Source organism: Gracilinanus agilis, chromosome 5, assembly GCF_016433145.1.
Source record: "Gracilinanus agilis isolate LMUSP501 chromosome 5, AgileGrace, whole genome shotgun sequence".
In the NCBI taxonomy this organism is placed as follows: Eukaryota; Metazoa; Chordata; class Mammalia; order Didelphimorphia; family Didelphidae; genus Gracilinanus; species Gracilinanus agilis.
In genome coordinates this window covers 37,331,590-37,355,603 of record NC_058134.1, presented here as the reverse complement: position 1 = coordinate 37,355,603, position 24,014 = coordinate 37,331,590, and the positions used below count along the sequence as shown (strand labels likewise).

At 34.8% G+C, this 24,014-nt stretch overlaps 1 protein-coding gene across 1 annotated transcript in view; it reads right to left on the bottom strand.

Moving 5' to 3' along the window:
* Nucleotides 1-24,014, bottom strand: part of TBC1D5 (TBC1 domain family member 5) — a 650,187-nt gene that overhangs the window by 197,087 nt on the left and 429,086 nt on the right. Inside the window, exon 10 of the mRNA XM_044678890.1 lies at nt 5,584-5,686. Within this exon, the coding sequence (XP_044534825.1) occupies nt 5,584-5,686 (103 nt within the window). The remainder of the gene's footprint in view (nt 1-5,583; nt 5,687-24,014) is intronic.

Genomic DNA, 24,014 nt, shown 5'->3' with positions numbered 1-24,014 from the left:
ATCCTATCAAAATTAATGGGATGTAGCCAAAGTGGTACTCATGGGGAAATTTATATCCTTGAGTGCACATATTAACAAATTAGGGAAGACAGAGGTTAATGAATTGGGCATGAAAATTAAAAAACTAGAAAGTCAACAAATTAAAAATCTCCAGATGAAAACTATATTAGAGATCCTAAAAATTAAAGGAGAAATCAATAAAATCGAAAGTAAAAAAAAACTGTTGAATTAATAAATAAGACTAGAATCTGGTACTTTGAAAAAACAAATAAAATAGACAAAGTACTGATCAATCTAATAAAAAAAGGAAAGAAGAAAAACAAAGCAACAGTTTCAAAGATGAAAAGGGAGACCTCACCTCTAATGAAGAGGAAATTAAGGCAATCATTAAAAACTATTTTGCCCAATTATATGGCAATAAATATGGTAATCTAGTTGTTACTGATGAATAATTATAAAAATACAAATTGCCTAGATTAAGAAATAGAATTATAGAAATATATAAGAAATAGATTAAATAATCCCATATCAGAAAAAAAGAAATTGAACAATCTCCAGGACTAGATGGATTCACAAGTGAGGATAAATTAGAAGCATTCCCAATAAGATCAGGAGTGAAACAAGGATGCCCAATATCACCTCTATTATTCAACATAGTACTAGAAACACTAGCAGTAGCAATTAGAGAAGAAAAAGAAATTGAAGGTATCAAATAGGCAATGAGGAAACCAAGCAATCACTCTTTGCAGATGATATGATGGTCTGCTTAAAGAATCCTAGAGAATCAACTAAAAAGCTAGTGGAAACAATCATCAATTTTCGCAAAGTGCAGGATACAAAATAAACCCACATAAATCATCAGAATTCCTATATATTTCCAACACATCCCAGCAGCAAGAGTTAGAAAGAGAAATTCCATTTAAAATCATACTACACCAGTGATAGGCAAACTTTTTAAAAAGGGGGTCAAAGGAAAGGAAATGCTCATCTGTCAGTCTGTTTCTAAGGCAACTCTTTTGAAGTTTCATTGAATTATATCCTACTCATTGTATTCACAGATTAGGAATAATGTCCCTCTGCCAGATAGAACATTTCAGGGGGGCGCATCTGGCCCACAGGCCATAGTTTGCCCATCACTGCCCTAGACAATATAAAATACTTAGGAATCTATTTGCCAAGACAAACACAGGAATTATACCAACACAACTACAAAACACTTTCCACACAATTAAAACTAGATCTAAAAAATTAGAAAAACATTAATTGCTTATGGGTAGGGCAAGCTAACATAATAAAAATGACAACCCTAACCAAATTAATTTACTTACTCAGTGCCATACCTGTGAAACTACCAAGAAACTTTTTTACTGAATTAGAAAAAAACTATAACAAAGTTCATTTGGAAAAAACAAAAGATAAAGAATATTAAGGGAAATAATGAAAAAAAAATGAAGGATGGGGGCCTACCTGTACCAGATCTTAAACTGTACTATAAAGCAGTGGTCATCAAAAGAATTTGGTACTGGTTAAGAGACAAAAGGGAAGATCAGTGAAATAGACATGGGGAAAATAGCCTCAGTAATACAGTGTATGATAAACCCAAAGAACTCAGCTTTTGGGACAAAAATCTACTATTTGACAAAAACTGCTGGGAAAATTAGAAAACAGTTTGGGCGAGATTAGGTTTAGATCAGCATCTCACAGTGTACACCAAGACAAATTCAGAATGGGTGAACTGACTTGAATATAAATAAGGAAGCTATAAGTAAATTAGGTGAAAAAAGAATAGTTTATCTGTCAGATCTAAGGGAAAATAAAGATTTTAAGACCAAGAAAGAGTTAGAAAACATTATAAAATATAAAATAAATGTTTGATTAAATTAAATTAAAAAGTTTTTGTACAAACAAAACCAATGCAATAAAAATTAGGAGGGAAGTAACAAATTGGGGGAAATCTTTATAACAAAACCTCTGACAAAGGTCTAATTACTCAAATTTACAAGGAGCTAAATCAATTGTAAAAAAAAATCAAGCCATTCCACATTTGATAAATGGGCAAGGGACATGAATAGACACTTTTCAGATAAAGAAATCAAAAATATCAATAAGCACATGAAAAAGTGTTCTAAATCTCTTACAATTAGAGAAATGCAAATCAAAATAACTCTGAGGTACCACTTCACACCTAGCAGATTGGCTAATACGAGAGCAAAGGAAAGTAATAAATGTTGGAGGGGATGTGGCAAAATTGAGACATTAATGTATTGCTGGTAGAGTTGTGAATTGACCCAATCATTCTGGGTGGCAATTTGGAACTATGCCCATAGGGCTTTAAAAGATTGTCTACCTTTTGACCCAGAGCACTGCTGGGTTTGTACCCCAAAGAGATAATAAAGGAAAAAGACTTGTACAAAAATATCTATAGCTGCACTCTTTGTAGTGGCAAAAAATTGCAAAATGAGGGGATGCCCTCTGATTGGGGAATGGCTAAACAATGGTATCTGTTGGTGATGGAATACTATTGGGCTAAAAGAAATAATGAACTGGAGGAATTCCATGTGAACTGGAACGGTCTCCAGGAACTGATGCAGAATGAAAGGAGCAGATCCAGGAGAACCTTATACACAGAGATGGACACACTGTGGCACAATTGAATGTAATGCTACTAGCAGCAATGCAATAATCCATGACAACTCGGAGGGACTTATGAGCAAGAACACTATCCATATTCAGAGAGGAAGAACTGTGGGAATAGAAACACAGAAGAAAAACAACTGCTTGATTACATGGGTTGATGGGGATATGGTTGGTGATGTAGACTCTATGTGATAACCCTAGTGCAAATATCAATAATATAGAAATAAGTCTTGATCAATGACACATGTAAAACCCAGTGGAATTGCACATCTGCTAGGGGAGGGATTTGGGGAGAGGACAGGAAAAGAACATGAATCTTGTAACCATGGAAAAATACTCAAAATTAATTAATTAAATAAAATTTTGCAAAGAGAAAGGAAGAAAGAAAGAGCTCTAGATTCAGGGTAATATGGATCTGGGTTCAAGTAAATTGTCACTTAATACTTGTGTAATTTTGATCACATCACCTGAACCTCTGTGGATCTGTTTCCTCATTGATCAAATGAAGGATATGGAATGGCAGGTCTCTAATGTCCCTTATAGGTAAAAATTAATAATTTCTTTGATCATCGAATCTAATAGTTCAATTAAAGGCCAACCATTTATTAAGCACCTATAGTGATAATATTAGTACTACGAGTAGATAGGCTAACACTCCTGCCCAGATACTAATTTAAAACTCACAAAATAGCTACAAATTTGCTTGTATTCAGAGGTCTAGAAGGCAATAACATGTAAAAAACTGTAATACTCTCTGATTCTAATGACCAAAACACATAACAATCCATGATGAGTGGATAAAAGAGGAACAAAGAGCCAGCCAGGGTCTTTGGGGAAAAAAATGATTCATGAATAAAGGGAGATGTGCATTGAGGAGTTAGTTTTTGAGATGAGTTTTCAAGGTCTGGGAGTAATTTCACTACAAAAACCAACTGTAGTCACACTGAATCAAACTCTAAAGGACAATTCCTTGGCAGTGGAAAAGGAAGAATTGGTTTTACTTGTCTACCAGAAGTGCCCCTGGCCAGAACTCATCCAGAATTTTGTTTCTCATCTAAGCTCCAAAGTTCTCTTTTAGAGCTGCCCCAAACACTCTGGAAAACTGGAGTGTCTGTGAAATGGACAGAGCAAAAGCTAGAAGAATACAGCAAGTAACTGCAAATGGAAATTCCAGCAGAATCCTGTGAAGACTCTAGTAGAAGAGATCCCCACAAAGTAATTGAGTTCCTATTTTCTAAAAGTGACAAAACATATTTATTGATCTAACCATTTATTCCATGGCCATACAATATGTATTTTGTGATAGTCTAAACTGATGGCATTTCTGTAGTCTCATGGCTTTAACTCGGCTGAACTATTCTTCAGTAAGTGCTGCAGAATCAAATTTGTACCAGTGGAAAATAAAGGTAAAGAAGTTCCCATCGTCAACAGCCTGTAGGCTCAGAAGATTGAACCTGTTCTTTTATCTGCCTATGTTCATTTAGCCCACCACGCAGTCTTTATTAAAGCCAAGGCATCAGGCAGTCAAAGTTCATTAATACCATTTATATAATCTCTGCAGTTTCAATTAACTCAGCAAGACATTCTACTACATGATAACAGTCTCATTAATTCAATAAAATCCCATAACTATTAACAATATGGTCTATGTTAAACGGGGTGTCACCTAGTACAAAATAATAGCTTTAACAGCTTGTGATGAAACTCAAGGTTTTTTCTTAAATTTGATCTGGCTAAATATTCAGTCCTTCTGCAGCAAGGTATTATTTCTCAGCAAAGAATCTACAGGATTTTAAGCATGCACAGGGGGTAATTAAGCCTTTAAGTCATACCCAGGAGTCAGATAATATTACTTTCTTGGTCAATAAATGATAGACTTTATCTAAATTATCTAGAATGTGATCCTCCATTTCACTATCTTCAATGCAAGTGCTCTGAGTCACATTCACTGAAGATAGTAAGGCTGGGCAATGTTGACTTTCTTATTCTTTGATAGCATAACCCCATTGGTACAGAATTGCTCTAACACAACTTTTGCTTTTATATATTAACATAAAAAGGAGGGAAATTATGTTGAATAACTACTCTTTGACTTGATTTATTATGTACAAAATTTTAAAGTTAATTCCTTTCCTATTTAATTCTTTTGTTTAATCTAGTAGATTTTTAAAATATTTAGTCAAAATTTGATCAAAAATGTTTTCCGATACTTGACCCAGGATATAGAACTGAATATATTTTACACTATAGAATATGACTGTTAAAAAGATTGACAACTTAGTTTATGCCTTTCCTGGAAATTAATGCTTTCAGAATGTGGTAAATGTAGACAATTATGTTCTCTGTACTTAAAAAGTTACAATAAACTGAAATAGATCTTAAAATACTGTGAGTAAATAATGGGAAATTTCCTCTTGTGGAAAATATAATGCATTAACTTTCTGAGTGTTAATGACTATGTGATGGGTCAGGTAATAGTATCATGGTGAAACTAAATATGTATTTTCAACTGTTATAAGCAACTTTTTGAAATTGGTTTTTGATAAATTTTAGAGACTTAATGGGGTACTTTATAACTTTTTACATTTTCTTATATTTATATAAATGCTGTACTTGGATACAATATTTATACATGCACCATGGAAAGTTTTATTACTAGATTGGCTTCAAAAAGGCTGTTTATAAACAAACTCCAAAAAGTTGAAAGAAAAGCTTGAGCAGCCTTATAGAAGACAATTTGGTGGAATGTCTTATAATGAGGAGCTAGCATATGTGCGTCAATGAGCTTACTTTTCTTCGCATGCAGCTGACAAGTATCTCTCTGATTGCCTGAGCATTATGATACAACTCTAGATACAATAAAGCCTCCATTATTGCGCTATCATTTGTCAAGCTGTATAGAAAATTTTGAGTCAATGGATGCCACCTGTACGATATTTTCATTACCTGTTTATAAAGCAACTGCTCGTTTTCTCTCGCATAACAGAAAAGAACATCTGTAAGAATTTTTCTCACATTTTCTTGTTGGAAATACTGCATTTCAGGAAACCTGAAAAAAGAAAACAGAGTCCTGAGGCAGGCAGCCTGGTTTAAAGAGTCTTCTTCCAACTCTCACTTCTGAGAGTTCCCCAAGGCTTTCTGAGTTTTCTATTCAAGACTTTTTTATCTGTATCCCAATTTTTCCCTGTGGCAGGACTAATGTTTTAATGAAATAGGAGTGAAAAAAGGAAGAAAAATTAAAAAATGTCATTTAAGTTAAAAATATCAAATAAATTTTATACGCATAAGAAACATTTTCTTCCTAACAATAATGGCAGGCCATATTTACCTTACATGTATGATATGATTTGATATGGACAATATTTTTAATTGAGACTGAATAGATAGGAACCCTATCCATGTCTAAATGAATATTTCTCAGGGACAACTTATCCAATTTGACACAAAGCTAAAAGAACTTAAACACACAATTACATATTATAATGACTTTAGCTCTATTAACAAAATGTGGTATTCTAAACTCACTGGGCAATCTAGGGGGTCTAGTGTCCCTGCTCTTAGGCAGTGTAAATTCTATTTAAAAAGGTAAAGGATATTTCCATGAAACAACTGAAGAATATATCTGAGACTAATATAACTGTATCTATAAATTGATATAACAACTAGGTATAAAAGAAAGAAAAATAATAAGACTGGGAATGCTGTGAGCAAATAGTTGGGTGGGGAGTTACTCATGGTTTTCCCAAAGTGAGTTGAAAACTAGGATTTTAAGGCTATATGGGAATATGGGGAAAGGACCTTCCAGTAAGTGGGAATGTCAACTTAGAAAGCATAGACACTAATAAATGATTCACATATTTAAATAGCATTATTATTTATCAAAGGGTCCATATAGAAATAAAGTTGGAAAAATGATAATGGTTGTCTGGGAGGGCAAGAGAAAGGATAAAAGATAGGGAAAATCAGTAAAGAGTTCTAAATCTAAGCAGAGAAGTTTTATCTGTAATATGAATAACAGAATTACCTAGAGATTCTTGAGTTTAAGATAAAGAAAACATGACTGAAAAAGATAATTCAGGTAACTATATATTAGATGAGTGAAGGCAGAAAAAATTAGAATGAGATCTGATCTAAGGATGTCATAATACAATGGGCATTAGCTGATCATGGTTTGATTTTGGCTGTGGAGATGGAAAATATTTCATCTAGGAGAATTAAAGGCTGAGAAAACAGAAATATATTTCAGTGTTTTAAGTACCAATGACAAAAATGACCAGTGATTTTGCTGATGCTTCTGAGGGTTGGGGACTTACCCAATCCCTTATTTCTTGTGCTTTCCTCACAAGGTACGAATGTAACTGTGATGTCATCAACTTAGACACTTTCTCTAACTAGGTAGACTGCAAAACCATCTATGCTGGTCCACAATGTGTAACTCTTGTCCATGTGCTACCAAATATTTGTCTCCCCAATGCCTTTCTTGTTCTTTGGGTATCATGAGGACACAGAAGAACACTCAAATTACATGCCCATCAGTCTAACAATTCGTCAATGGGTTGACAACATTTATTGTCTATTGTGTGCTGGGGCCTGTGCAAAGGGGCAGGAATACAAAGAAACAGCCCTAACACACCCAGTTTCAGTCTAATGGGGGAGACAAAAAGCCAAAAATTATGTACAGAGAAGCTCTACACATGTCTAAGATGCTGCTTTGAGTGGAGGGTTGGAAGAGATGACCTTGAAAGTTTCTTTCAACTATGAATTTCATCAAAATATCAAGATGACTTACTATCTCCTATCTGAACTAAAGCCAGCTTCTGAAGAGTGGGGATGTAGCTGGAGAATAATAGAAAAATCTAAAATTAAATACTGGTTTAGCTGGCACTAAGGAAGAGAAAATATAAAGGAAAAAATAAATGACAATCCAAAGAATGCAAGAAGCAGGATCACAAAAGCTAAAGATATTTTACGGAACACTGGTTCATCATGTCAAATGCATCAAGAAAGGAAATCATGATGGTAACTAAGCAGAGAGTAACTTTTCTCAGAGAAAAGTCACATGCCTTACAGAGAACAATTTAATGAAGTGCTAAGAATGGCATCTAAATAAAAAATATTAGAAGAATGTGGGTGACAAAGAGATGGCAATGGTGGCAGAACATTTCCTGAGAAAGTTTAGTGATAACATCAGAAATGAGATAGTAACCAAAGGATAGATGAGTTAAGAGAAAGTGTTATCTCCAATGCCCCTTGGTCTATTAAGATATGAGTCTTAAAGACAAAGGAGATACAATAAACTAACATCATGTTAGCATTAATTATGAGTAATGGAAGGAAAAACAGGTCTATTAAGCCTCTGAACATAACTTATATGGACCTCTTTTGCAGTTATTCTTTGCAAATCTCTCATGCACACAAAATTATGGCCTAATACAATTCTAAGTAATATTCAAGATCAGAATTGAGAATGGGAGAAAGTCCTAAAAAGTACCTTCCTTACTTCTGCCAACAAATATCTATGAACTATATAGTAAGAGTTTAATATCTATCCACTAAAAATGTAAATTATATTACATACCAATTCATGGTTTCATTTAAATGCATACTAACCACTTCCAAGATTAAAAACTAGAGATCTACCAGAATTAAATTGCAGGTAGATAATTTAAATTACCCACTTTTAGCAAATACCCAATCAACTGAAAATGTGTATTAGGCAGCCATAGCGTACCTCATCTAAATGCAATAGCACACCATCCACAATTCTACTCTACAGAGCTGAAGTGCCAATTTGTAAAATCTCACAGTATTCCCTTTTTAGAAGAAAGAAAAAAACCCTTTAATCTTTAAAGAGGAATATTTGCCTATAAATTCTAATGGGGAATCCACAGAAGCATTCAAGGTAGACATATATGCTGAACTACTGAAAAAGAGTCTTTTTAGAAGATGGAAAAGCAATCATTGAATCCTAACATTTTGAGCACCTTAAGAGATTATTATAGTCCCACATTTTATAGACGGGAAAACTGTAAGACAGAAAGATTAGGTGTCTTGTCAAATGAGGTATTTGCAAAGGCACTAAAGACAGTTCGTGGCATGCAGTAGGGACTATATAAATTTCTATTCCCTTCCTTTCAATATCCACTTATCCAACTAACAGAATACCCAAAACAGAAACTGAAATCCCACATTAGTGTTCTTCCAAATATATGATAAAATCTCTTTAATCATATAACATGAGAAATAATTCAAAGAAATGTATTTAAGTATAGGTTAATAAGTGTAGGGATACACTAAAATCTGGGTAATTAATTTGAAACATATATGTAAAACAAAAAATATAACTCCCACTATATAAAAAATCTAAACATTTTATAGTAATGATAACTGTCTTTGAGTACATGGAAAAATGCATATGAGGAGACAAAAATTTTAATTTGTGGAAGATTAAATTGTCATCAGGGTTTTTAAAGAGGTGGTAATTCTAAATTTCTTTTCCCATTTATATGCCTTATGGTGTTTTCATATGATATGTATTTATGTATACATACTTGTATAATATCTGCACATATTATACATATAATATACATTCACATACGCACATATTACATATATGATATACTTTCAGGAAAAGCAAATTAGATCGTTATCCTAATCTTCCACAAACTGTAAAGGTAAACTTGTCTTTAAAGAAAATAAAGCACACAATGACTTTCCCAAGTAGGATTCAGCAGCATGTTATGATGAGATGGAATCAATGTTGAAACCATAATTTCAGGTCCAAACTACATCAAATGATAGTTTGTTTCTCGGTTTTATTTTTTCTTTTAACAAAGAAGAACCAGATAAGTATTTAAAGAATTAATCAGTAGTTATGTCTTATTAATCACAATTTATTCAATGAGGTATAATAGAAACCATGTGTTAAAAAACAGAGGAAGGAAAAAAATTACACACACTGTGTGTCTCTGTCTCTGACTCTCTGTATCTGACTCTGTCTCTGTCTCTCTCTCTGTCTCTCTCTCTCTGTCTCTCTCTCTCTCTCTCTCTCTCTCTCTCTCTCTCTCTCTCTCATTCACTTTATATAGGGCAGAAATGGAGAAAGTATTCCATCCTGAAATATTTATGAGACCATTCTACATCTGGTCAGACATTATAATTAGAGATTTGATATAAGAGTAAAACTACAGATGTAAAGCTGAATGGCAATGAGACACTAATGTTGGTGCTTCGAACACTTACAATATCCTTCTGAAGACAATGAAGTGGAATCTAGGGGTTTTTAGTTGGTTGCAGAAAGTAGATTTTCCACTTTAACTCTTGATTCAGGAGCAATTTGGTATTTGATCAAATTTATCACATTATTAGAAGGTGTTTAAAAAAACTCAAAACACCCTAAAACCTGATTCAAAGAGGCGTCTTTTGAAAGACAATGGTAGATGATATTTTTAAATGGACATTTTCTGCAATGTAAAAGCAGTTTGTGCTTCTGCAACACATATTGCCTAAATGCTTTCTATATATAAAGCATAATACACACACACACACACACACACACACACACATACTCAGAAGAAAAAATGAGAAGAATAAGAGAACACTTCCTATGAGGTATGGACACTAAGAGGCAGAGGTAAAAATTCTATATTTTTCATGTTTTTATTGGAAGTTGTGGAGAGGAAAGCACAATCATTTGGAGAAAGCAGATGGAATGTCAAGTTTCCTGAGAGCTAGTATGTTAATCTGACTGGAAAGTATTGTTTATGAAGGGGATTAATATATAAAAGGTAAATTGGAAAATTTGGGCTAAATTAAGAAAGCCAAATAGGAGAAATGTTTTTGAGCAAGAGAAAGATGTGGTCAGACCATATGCTTTATGAAGTTTTGGCATCTGTAGAAAATCATGAAACCACACCACTATAAATTTATTACATCATCTCAATTAGGCCCTCAAAGTAGCGAAACAATCCTGCCCCTCTAATCAATTCATTAGCCTACTTGTTGCAGCAGCTTTTCCAAAACTTTTCATTACTTCATAAAATCTTCCCATGAATGCCTTGACTCCAACCCTCTCAGCTGAAGAACCTGGCCCCATATTTGACTGAAAAAATTGCGGTCATTCCCTAAGAGAGCTCCCTCTTCCTCCCTCCTCATTTCACATCATACAGATCTCTTTTTTCGCTATCTCCTCCTTACCAATGCAAACTCCTCAAAATACCTACATGATCCTATTATATCCCATCTTCTCCAATAGCAGAATGCCTGCCTTTATCAACCTTCCTCATTAATCTTCAATCTCTCATTGTCTACTGCCTCTGTCCATGTTTCCCTCATTCTTAAAAAAAAAAAAAAGGCTCCTCAATCATTCTTTAGCTCTTCCCTTTTATGGTTAAATTCTTTGAATAAAGCAATCTATGTCACTTTGCCCTTACTCACACTTTCTTAACTTTCTGCAGTCTGGCTTCTGATTGCACCATTCAACTGACCAAAGTCATGATATTGTCATAATTCTTATCTCTTCATGACCTCCCTATAGCTCTGGCACTTCTTCCTGGCTGACCTCCTGCCTATCTGAACTTTTCTTGGTCTCCTTTGCCAGATCTAGTCTAGGTCATGCCTGCTAAGGATGATGGGGTCCCCTAGAGATCTCTCTCTTTGCTCTCTATACTACTGAACCTGGTAATCTCATGAAAGTTATCATCTGCAGGTAGATGATTCTCATATCTACTGTCCAGTCTTAACTGCTCTCCTGATCACTGTCTCACAGCGAACTGGATGTTCCAAAGAGATCTTAAACTGAACACATCCAAAATGGAACTCATTCTCTTTCACTCCAATCCCCTCCCTCACAACTCTATTATTAAGGATACAATCATCCACCTTGACACCAAAGCTCACAACTTTAGTGTCTTCCTGGACTCCTTCCTTTCTCATTCTGCTTCCACAACCAATATGTTGCCAAAGCCTGTTGATTTGACCTCTCCAGGATTTCTCATTTACTGCTCCCTTCTCTCCTCTGACCCTGCCACCACTCTGCTATAGGTCCTCATCACCTCATGCATGGACTACTCCAATGGCCTGCTGGTTGGTATACCTAACTCAAGTCATTCCCTATTCTAGATGATCCTTAAGTCCTTAGGTTGGCTATCAAAGCAGCTAGAAAGGCAGTTAGGTGGCACAGAAAATAGAGTGCTGGGCTTATAGGCTAGATGCTCTGAGTTCTGGCCTTAGAAATTTATTACCTTATCTACTTCTGATTTTAGAAACTTATTAGCCACATGGCTCTAGTCAAGACATTGTAATTTCTATCTGCTTCAATTTCTCCTCTGTAAAAAGGGAAACAAAACACTGGTATAGAAGGAAATAGTGAAAGAAGAAAGGGCAGGACAAGGAGAGAGAATCAAAATGTCTGGAAATACACAGTTGATAATCATAACTCTGAATGTGAATGGGATGAACTCACCCATAAAACAGAAGCAAATAGCAGAGTGGATTAGAAACCAAAATCCTACCATATGTTCTATACAAGAAACACACATAAGACAGGCAGAATAAATACATAGAATAAAAATGAAAGGAGGGAGCAAAATCTATTGGGCTTCAACTGAGAAAAAGAAGGCAGGAGTTGCAATCATGATTACTGACAGAGCCAAAGTAAAACTAGATCTGGTTAAAAGAGATAGGGAAGGTAATTACATCCTAATAAAAGGCAGTATAAAGAAAGAAAAAATATCAGTACTCAACATGTATGCAACAAATGGTATAGCATCCAAATTTCTAAAGGAGAACCTAGTGAAGCTCTAAGACGAAATAGATGGCAAAACTATACTAGTGGGCAAACTCAACTTTCCCCTATCAGATCTAGATAAATCAAACCAAAAAGTAAATAAGAAAGAGATAAGAAAGGTGAATGACATCCTAGAAAAATTAGACTTAATAGGTATATGGAGAAAAACAAATAGGGACAAAAAGGAATACACCTTCTTTTCAGCAGCGCACGGAACATTCACAAAGATAGACCGACCATGTAATAGGGCATAGAAACACAGCAAAAAAAGAAGAAATAATAAATGCAACCTTATCAGATCATAATGCAATAAAAATAGTTATAAGTAAGAATACATGGTGAGACAAACCAAAAACTAATTTGAAATTAAATACTATGATTCTCTAAAATAAGTTAGTGAAAGAACAAATCATAGAAACAATTAATAATTTCATTGAAGACAATGACAATGATGAGACTTCTTACCAAAACCTATGGGATGAGGCTGAAGCAGTTCTAAGGGGAGAATTTATATCACTGAGTGCATATATTAACAAATTAGGGAGGGCAGAGATTAATGAATTGGGCATGCAACTTAAAAAACTAGAAAATGAACAAATTAAAAATCCCCAGATGAAAATCAAATTAGAAATACTAAAAATCAAAGGAGAAATTAATAAAATTGAAAGTAAAAGAACTATTGCATTAATAAGTAAGACTAGAAGCTGGTATTTTGAAAAAAAACAGACAAAATAGACAAAGTACTGGTAAATCTAATAAAACAGGAAAGAAGAAAACCAAATTAACAGTATAAAAGATGAAAAGGGAGACCTCACCTCTAATGAAGGGGAAATTAAGGCAATCATTAAAAACTATTTCACCCAATTATATGGCAATAAATATAACAATTTAGGAGATATAGATGAATATTTACAAAAATATAAATTGCCTAGATTAACAGGAGAAAAATAGAATACCTAAATAATCCTTTATCAGAAAAAGAAATTGAACAAGCCATCAAAGAACTCCCTAAGAAAAAATCACCAGGGCCTGATGGATTCACAAGTGAATTCTATCAGACATTCAAAGAGCAACTAATCCCAATACTATACAAATTATTTGATAGGATAAGCAAAGAAGGAGTCCTACCAAAATCCTTTTATGACACAAATATGGTACCGATTCAAAATCCAGGGAGATCAAAAACAGAGAAAGAAAACTACAGACCAATCTCCCTAATGAACATAGATGCAAAAATCTCAAATAAAATATTAGCAAAAAGACTCCAGCAAGTAATCAAGAGGATTATCCACCATGATCAGGTGGGATTTATACCAGGAATGCAAGGATGGTTTAACATTAGGAAAACCATCCACATAATTAACTATATCAACAAACTAACAAACAAAAATCACAAAAATCAATAGATGCTGAAAAAGCCTTTGACAAAATACAACACCCATTCCTATTGAAAATATTGGAAAGTACAGAAATAGAAAGACCTTTCCTAAAAATAATAAACAATATATATCTAAAACCATCAACAAGCATCATATGCAATGGGGATCAATTAGAAGCCTTTTCAATAAGATCAGATGTGAAACAAGGATGCCCATTATCCCCTCTATTATTTAACATTGTACTAGAAACAGTAGCAGTAGCAATTAGAGAAGAAAAAGAAATTAAAGGTATCGAATAGGCAATGCGGAGACTATGCTATCAATCTTTGCAGATGATATTATGGTCTCCTTAAAAAATCCTAGAGAATCAACTAAAAAGCTAGTAGAAATAATCAACAATTTTAGCAAAGTTGCAGGATACAAAATAAATACACAAAAATCAGCAGTATTTCTATATATTTCCAACACATCCCAGCAGCAAGTTAGAAAGAGAAATATCATTTAAAATCACTCTAGACAATATAAAATACTTAGGAATCTTTCTGCCTAGACAAACACAGGAATTATACCAAACACAACTAAAAAACACTTTCCACACAATTAAAACTAGATCTAAACAAGTGGGAAAACATTGATTGCTCATGGGTAGGATAAGCTAACATAATAAAAATGATCATTCTACCCAAATTAATTTACTTATTTAGTGCCATACCTATCAAACTACCAAGAAAATTTTTTACAGAATTAGAAAAAACTATAACAAAGTTCATTTGGAAGAACAAAAGATCAAGAATATCAAGGGAAATAATGAAAAAAAAAAGTAAAGGAAGGTGGCCTAGTAGTATCAGATATTAAACTATATTATAAAGTAGTGGTCATCAAAACAATATGGTACTGGCTAAGAGACAGAAGGGAAGATCAGTGGAATAGACTTGGGGTAAGTGACGTCAGCAAGACAGTGTATGATAAACCCAAAGAGCCCAACTTTGGGGACAAAAAATCCACTATTTGACAAAAACTGCTGGGAAAATTGGAAAACAATATGTGAGAGATTAGGTTTAGATCAACATCTCACACCCTACACCAAGATAAATTCAGAATGGGTGAATGTCTTGAATATAAAGAAGGAAAGTATAAGAAAATTAGGCAAACACAGAAAAGTATACTTGTCAGATCTCTGGGAAAGGAAAGATTTTAAAACCAAGCAAGAGTTAGAAAAAAATTACAAAATGTAAAATAGATCATTTTATTACATTAAATTAAAAAGATTTTGTACAAACAAAAACAATGTAACTAAAATCAGAAGGGAAATAAACTGGAAAAAAATCTTTATAACAAAAAACTTGGACAAAGGTCTAATTACTCAAATATAGAAGGAGCTAAATCAATTGTCCAAAAAATCAAGCCATTCCCCAATTGATAAATGGGCAAGGGACATGAATAGACAATTTTCAGATAAAGAAATCAAAGCTATCAATAAGCACACGAGAAAGTGTTCTAAATCTTTAATAATTAGAGAAATTCAAACCAAAACAAATCTGAGGTATTACCTCACACCCAGCAGATTGGCTAAAATGATAGCAAGGGAGAGTAATGAATGCTGGAGGGGATGTGGCAAAATTGGGACATTAATGCACTGCTGGTGGAGTTACTGATACAACCATTCTGGATGGCAATTTGGAACTATGCCCAAAGAGAGATAAAAGACTGCCTGCCCTTTGATCCAGCTATAGCATTTCTGGGTTTGCACCCCAAAGATATCATAAAGAAAAAGACATGGTCAAAAATATTTATAGCTGCGTTCTTTGTGGTGGCAAAAAACTGGAAAATGAGGGTATGCCCTTCAATTGGGGAATGGCTGAACAAAATGTGGTATATGTTGGTGATGGAATACTATTGTGCTCAAAGGAATAATAAACTGGAGGAATTCCATGTGAACTGGAAAGACCTCCAGGAATTGATGCAGAGTGAAAGGAGCAGAACCAGAAGAACATTGTACACAGAGACTGATACTCTGTGGTAAAATCAAATGTAATGGACTTCTTTACTAGCAGCAATGCAATGACCCAGGACAATTCTGAGTTTTTTATGGAAAAGAACGCTACCCACATTCAGAGGAAGAGGTACAGGAGTAGAAACACAGAAGAAAAACAATTTCTTGAACACATGGGTTGACGAGGACACAATTAGGATGTAGACTCTCAATGACCACATTAGAACAATTAACAATAATATCGAAACAGGTCTTGATTAATGACACAGGAAGAAACCAGTGGAAATGTGCATTGGCTACTGGGGGTTGGGCAGTGGGCGGAGAAAGAGAAAGAACATGAATCATGTTACCATGGAAAAAATCTTTCTAAAAAATAAAACAAACAAAGAAATAAATAAGGGATAATGATAGCAAATGAGATTTCATATGTGAAGAGTTTAGGGCAATGCTTAGCACAAATAGGTGCTATTTAAATGCTAGCTATATTATTATTTTGTTAGAACAGTCTGATCATATCTATTCAATAAAGTCTACTGGTTCCCTTTTACATCCAGGATCAAATAAAAAAACCTTGTTGTTGTTTTTTTCATAACTTGGCTCCCTTCCAACCATTCTAGCCTTCTTAGTCTTCACTCCCTACCATGTATTCCAAAATCTAGAGACAACAGTCTTGTTTTCCTTTATGCGCAGATATGATGTATTTTCACCGACTTCCCTAATATATCTAGAATGCACTCCCAGCTTCTTGCCTTTTCCATCTTTCTTCAAGTCCTCATTTCTACAAGAAGCCTTTTCTAATACTCTTAATACTAATGTTTTCCCTCTTGATTACTTACAACTTACCCTGTATCCTTCTCATACATACATAGTAGTTTGAATGTTGTCTGTCCCAACAGAACGTGAGCTCCCTCATACCCTTTGGTCCAGCAATACCACTATAAGGTCTATATCTAAGAGACCAAAGACAGGGTTAAAGGACCTACTTCTACCAAAATGTTTATGGTAGCTCTTTTTGTAGTGGCAAAGAAATGGAAACTGAAGGGATGTTCATTTACTGGGGAGTGGCTGAACAAGTTGTGGTATATGGTTGTAATGGAATACTATTGGGTCATGAGAAATGACCAACAGGACAATCACAAATAAACCTAGAAAGTCTTCTATGAAGTGATGAAAAGTAAAGAGAATCAAAAGAACATTGCACATAGTAAATACCAAAAAAATATCTATGATGATCAATGATGAATGACTTTAACTATTACTAGCAATGTGAAGATCCAAGCCAGCTTCAAAGGATTCATGATGAAAAGGCCTTTCCACTGCCATAGAAGGAACTAATGAGGTCTGAATGCAGACTGAAGCATGCCATTTTCCCCTTGATTTCCTTCATGAATTTTTCTTCTCTTACAGCATGATGAACATGGAAATATTTATTGAATGACAGCATATGTATAAATTATATCATGTTACTTGACATTTCAGGGATGAGGGAGGGCTGGAAGGGAGAACATGAATTGCAAAATGTTAGAAAACAATGACTAAAATTGAGTCTATATGGAATTAGGGAAAAATATAAACTTAATTTTTAAAAAGTATGTGAGCTACCTGGGTAAAATGACTGTTTTTGCCTTTCTTTGTACGTCTGGCACTTAGCATAGTCTCTGGAATGTAGTAATGCTTAATAAATGCTTGTTGTGGACTTGGGGAAACTGAATTAAAGAGAGGGGAAGCTGAAAGGCTCCTTTCTCCCATTGGTGAGTTATTTATTTAAATTTCCTTTTGGGAGAAGGCTCTGATGAGCCATCCATTATTATCTAGACTTAGTCATCATGCATAAGCTATTGCAACTCTTCAAACCTCCATTTTGAGGAATGATCTAGATAAGCCATATCTAATTTTTAGGACTTAGTCACTTCCTTTTTGGCAGAGGGGCTTCTATAGCTCAAAGAAACTTTAAGCTCTGCCATATCTGGTTATCCAAGACAAACATGTCATAGTGGAGAGTTCAGACAAAAGATGATCCATTGGAGAAGGAAATAGCTAACTATTCCAGTATCTTCGCCAAGAATATCCAGGGACTACATTAAAATGATAAGCGATATGGCACTGGAAGATAGGCTCCTCAGGCCAGAAAGCATCCAACATACTACTTAGGAAGAGCAGAGGACAGCTATAAGTAGCTTTAGAAAGAACAATGTAGCTGGGTCAAAGCTGAAAAGAAGCTAATATGTGGATATGTCCAATGCAATGCTGCAAAGATCAATATTGCACAGGAAGCTGGAATATAAGATCTATGATCCAAGTTAAACTACATGTGATCAAATAAGATTACAGAAAGTTTAAACATCAATATCCTTGGTGTCAATGAACTTCAACGGATGAGAATGGTTGAATTTAATTCAGGTGATCATTATATATATTATTGTGAGAATTTTTTAAGAAAAAATGCAGGTGCCTTCAGAGTCAATAATCCATTTAAATGCAAGGCAAACTATTCAATATCATAGTAATATAAGTCCTTGCTCCAACCACTGATGGCGAGGAGGCCAAAATCGATCAGTTCACGAAGACTTACAACATCTAGAAAAAAATACCAAAAAAAGATGTCACATTAATCTTAGAAGATTGGAATGCTAAAGTAGCAAATAAAAAGACAATTGGAATAACGCCTTGAAGTACAAAATGAAGCTGGGCAAAGAATAAAAATGTTTTTAAGAGAACTCATTTTTCATAGCAAAAGCACTTTTTCAGCAACCGAAAGGTGACTCTACACATGGACATCATCAGATGGTCAATATTGAAATCAGATTGATATATTCTTTGCAACCAAAGGTAGAGAAGCTCTATACTATCAATTAAAAGAAGGCCTGTAGAAAACTATGCCTCAGGCTTCTTATTGCAAATTAAGTTGAAGAAAAAAGGGAAAACCATCAAACCACAAAGGTATGATCTTATATAACATCCTTTATCAATATGAAGTGGAGTTTAGTGGATGAATAGATTTAAAATTATGAGATCTGATAAATAAGAATGACTAAAAAATTAAGGACAGAGGTTCACAAAATTGTCTAGGAGGCAGCAATGAAAAATATTCCAATGAAAAAGAAGAATAAGAATGCAAATGACTGTTGAGGCTTTATAAATAGCTAAAAAAAGAAGAAAAGTGAAAGGAGAAAAAGAGAAAGATATACCCAATTAAATGCAGAATTCCATAGAATAGCAAGGAGAGAAAAGAAAGTTTTCTTAAACCAGCAACTCAAATAGAAGACAACAGAATGAGAAAGACGAGATTTCTAAGAAAATTAAAGATAACAAAGGAACTTTTCATACAAAAATGGGCATCATAAAAGACAAAGATGATATGGACAGAAGTAGAAGGGATTAAGAAGAAGTGACAAGAACATTCAGAAGAATTGTACCTGAAAAATCTTAACATCATTGATAGCCATGATGGTATGATTACTGATCTAGAGCCAGACATCCTAGAAAATGAAGTCAATGAGGTCTTGAGAAGCCTTGCTAACAATAAAGCTATTGGAGATGATGGAATTACATGGAGCTATTTAAAATCCTAAAAGATGATGTGGTTAAAGTGCTACATTCAATATGCCAACAAACTTGGAATACTCAACAGCAGCCACTAGACTGGAAAAGATCAATTTATATCCCAGTGTTAAAGAATGTCCAAATTACTGAAAAATTGTGCTCATTTCACACACCAGCAAGATTATGTTTAAGACTCTGCAAGCTAGGCTTCAGCAGTATGTGAACCAGGAATTACCAGATATACAGTCTGTTTTGTGAAGAGAGAAAGAACTAGAGACCAAATTGCCAGCATTCACTGGATTATGAAGAAAAGTAGTGGAATTCCAGAAAAACCATCTATTTCTTCTGTATTGATTACAATAAAGCCTTTGACTGTGTGGATCCCAACAAAATGTGGGAAGTCCTCAAAGAGATGACCAGATCATCTTAGTTGTCTTCCAAGGAATATGTATGAAGGTCAAGAAGTAACAGTTGGAATTGAAAATGGAACAATTTTTTGGTTTAAAATTGGAAATGGAATATGACAATGTTATATATTGTTATCTAATTTATTTAATTCATGCAGAGTTCCTCATCCAAAATGCCAGGCTGGACAAATAAAAAGTTGGAATTAAGGTTGTAAGGGAAATTTTAACTATCTCGGATATGCAGAAAATACCATTCCAATGGCAGGTAAAGAAGAATTATGAAGCCTTGTGAGGAGGATGAAAGAGGAGGGTCTAAAAACTGGTTTGAAGTTGTAGAAAAAAAATGAAAGCAATATCAGATTTCATTTTCTTGGGGGTCAAAGATCATTGCAGATGGAGACTGCAGCCATGAAATTAGAAGATACCTGCTCCTTGGAAGGAAAGCTATGGAAATCAGGACGGCACACTAAAAAGCAAAGACATCACCTTTCCTATAATGATTTGTAAAGTCAAAGCTATGGTTTTTCCGAAGGTATGGCTTTGAGAACTAGACTGTACAAAAAGCTGGATGCCACAGAATTGACATTTTCTAACTGTGATGCTGGAGAAGACTTCTGAGAGTCCCTTGGACAGGAAATCAAATCAGTTAGTACTTAAAAAATTAATTCAGACTATTCACTGGAGGGACAAATACTCAAGTTGAACGACTCTGGCTATTTAATGAGAAGATGGGACACATTGGTAAAGAGTCTGATGTTGGGAAAGAGTAAGGCAAAGGGAGAAGGGGATGGCAGAAGATGAGATGGAAAAAGTGTAATAGAAGCAACAAACATGAGCTTGGACAGACTTGAAGAGAGATAGTGAAGTGCAATGGTCTCCATTGGGTCACAAAGAGTTGGACACAACTGAATGAACGACAGCCACCATGTTCCTGTGGAAGGACTAACAGCACCTTCTACCCCTTCTCAGCTTTATGTGCCATTTTCTTCTGTTAGAGGCTAGAGACTCTCTTTCTTTCTGCCTCTATTCTATCTCCAATGCTTAGCAAGTGCCTGGAACAGTCTGTGTTTATTAAATGCTTGTTGACTAACTAGGAGCCAGGAGAACAATCAGGAAACTACATGATAAAAGCCCAAGCTAGAGAAGTGACTGTGCTGGTTGGGGTTTAAAAGCTTTCACATGATGGCTCTTAATATGACAAGCAGAACTATTTCCTGAAAAAGAAAGGGGTTAATAAAAAAAAAAACTGAAGTGATCAAAGGCTTTGTCAGTGCATTATGGCACATAATTAGGTAATTAGGAGTATTAAAACAGACAAAGCACCCGACCCAGATGAATCGTGAAGATGTTAGTGTTCAGTAAAAGCTATCCCATGAGAAAAGAAAAGTCCTTGGTGAGAATTTTTAATGGTGCAATAGGACAAGGAAGCTCTGGAAATCTTCAATAATAAATAATGATATTTCTTTACTTTAAAAAATTGAAAATTAAAATTTTTGAAAATCCAAATTTTGAAACTGATCAATGCAAATGCTCAAGATTAAATATTTATGAAACACTGAAAATCAGTGGTATGTCAATTTGTCTCCATTAACTATTTTGTAGAGGGAAAAGGAAAATCAAAGCCTCAAATTATAAGGATAGAGTTGCTGAATCTGTTTGAAAGCACTCTACATATCTATCTTGGAAAAAACAATAATACAAACACACATAGAGGGCAACCACTGGCTGAGGTCAGTGGCTTGGGACTTCAGGGCCAAGTTAGTACTAACTAACTAGCTCACAAGGTTTCAGGGTTCTTTGGGAGCTTAGTTCTATCAACTATTAAATAAGAAGTTCAAATAGGATGATCTCCAAAGTCTTTTTTTGATGCTAAAAATTCAATCATTATCTAATAATAAACCTAATAATACTATTTATTTTGTAGTTAGTGAGACATGGTAGGCCGCAAGATTTGGCAAAAAGATTTCACAGTTTTGTGCTTCTTGTTTAAGAAGTTTCTCTTCCAGCACAACCTTCATGTTATGTACTATTTATTTCTGAACCTGCTGAAACTTTTGATGAGGACTAACAGCCTGAATTAAACTTTAATTAAACCTAGATGAGAAGGCCTAGGCCTTTGGGGGATTTTAGGGAGTGATTTCATAATGCTAATGCACAAACCTCACTTTATTTTTAACTATCAACAATAATCTGAATACCCAATCATGAAGAGCGGCTACAAGCTGGCTTAGTGAAAACAGATTGGATGTCAGAGGGTTGGAAACAATCCTATTGCTGAGAAGCTCTGGATGACAAAGTTCCTGCCAAAGTAATGTCCTCCTCCTACTGCTCCTTAGATGCCGAAGGAAGGGCTACCCGACATGTTGATCAAAGGACTACCACTCTCTGCCCTTTTGAAAATGCACCCACTCGACTAGAGAAAGAAAATGTCTTTTGTAGTAAAGAGGATTCCAAGTTTTAAAGTAAGAAACTTTAGTGAAACACAGAAATATAGACAAAACTGAAATGTCACAGAGAAAGAAAAACATGAAGCAAAAATAGTAAATGAGAATGTATACATTTTCGATCCTTACAACCACAGGAGTTGGCTAAATATTGAATTTTACCTTAAATACTGTCAATGGGGAAGAGCTGTGAGCCACTTGATAAAAGAATTGTTCCTTGTATTCCTGAAAATCTGTTTCCCCCCCTCTTTAATATTTAAGAAACACACACACACATACACACACACACACACACACACACACACGCGCGCGCGCGCGCGCAGGTTGCTGACAACTCTTAGAGAGCGGCTTGTGTTGTAGTTTTCACTTTCCAGGCTGTGAACGAGTGCATATGTGAGGGCTGGTTGTGCATGCACAAGCGTGTACTTTGTCTGCATTAAACAAAATCGCAACACAACACAAAGCTCTCCCCCTCATTCATGTGCGCCTGCAGTCCACCTCTAGGAGAGTGAAAATATAAATACAAGCTGCTATTTTGGTGTGATCACACGAACATGGCAGCTTGTGTTTTTTTTTTCCCTTTAACATTTTAACACTGGGCAGATTGTCTGCATTAACACACACCAAAATCAATTCTGCTCTGAAATTTCTTGTAAAATCTTCTTTCCCTGAGGAATCATTTAAAAAAATAAAAATGAATTTTAAGAAATGTAACTTTTTAGTGGGACAACCTGAATTGTGGACCAGCTCACTAGGAAACATTTCCGAAAAGTTAATTATTAAATAATATTATTAAATTACTAAATCAAATAAATATTGAAGGTTGCTTTTGTCTATTTGTGAATGTTATTTAAAATAATTCTTTTAAAAATTAGAGTTTGACTAAGTTTCAAAAGCTGGAGGAAACTACATGAGGAAATTCTGTTCTGGATATTAAATCCAATAAGAAAGTCCTTCCTGTTCTTTGGAAAGGATGGGTGCCTTCTTATCAAGTGACTGCTCTCTCTTGTAATTCATATTACAGAAGGAGAGTAGAATGAAGATGCCTAACTCATACCCTATATACCGATAGCTATTTTCAAAGAATTCAGTGGAAGAGGAGGTAAGATCTTGTGGAATAAAATTCTTCTAGGAATTGCAAGAGAGCTAGAAAGCATGGGAAGTGCTAAAGAAATGTAATTCTGAAGACTGGGGAAGAGATGGGGCGGGGAACAAACCAATTCTAATAGAGAGGAGAAAGGGAAGTTTTCTAAAGAAAGTGATGTGGATGCACAGGGAGCTCAAAAACAAAAATAAATTTGATATAGATAGAAGTAAGTTTGTGAGATGGAAGAAGAATATAAAAATGAAGCTAGGACTTGGAAGGATAGTGTTCGCAAGGCCAGAATGGCAAAGAAATTTAAAGACAAAGAAAGTAAGTGTTCTTCAGGAAAGGGGAAGAAGGAGAGAAAAAAAGGGGCCACATTTCGGAAGGATGGGTTGACTAAAACAGACAACTGCTTAACTGTTTTATATTCTCTGCCTAGAAGAAAGAGCTGGAAAGAGCAAATGTGTCTAAAGACTTGCTAACCCAAAAGAAGATCAAGCTGCTCTTGCTGAATTCAAGTCACCTGGAATAGATGAACTTGATAGTAAAAATTGGAAGCTATTTGAAATTTGATAAAGAAAATCTGCTGAGCTACTTGATAGGAATCTGGGAAAGACTATGCAGAATGAGAGAGGCATGAGAGAAACAAGGCCAGGTAATAGAGAATAAATGCAACTATGAGAGTCTTGTAAAAATTGTGTCAGAAACTCAAAAGCCAAAAATGAGTTGAAGCTGGG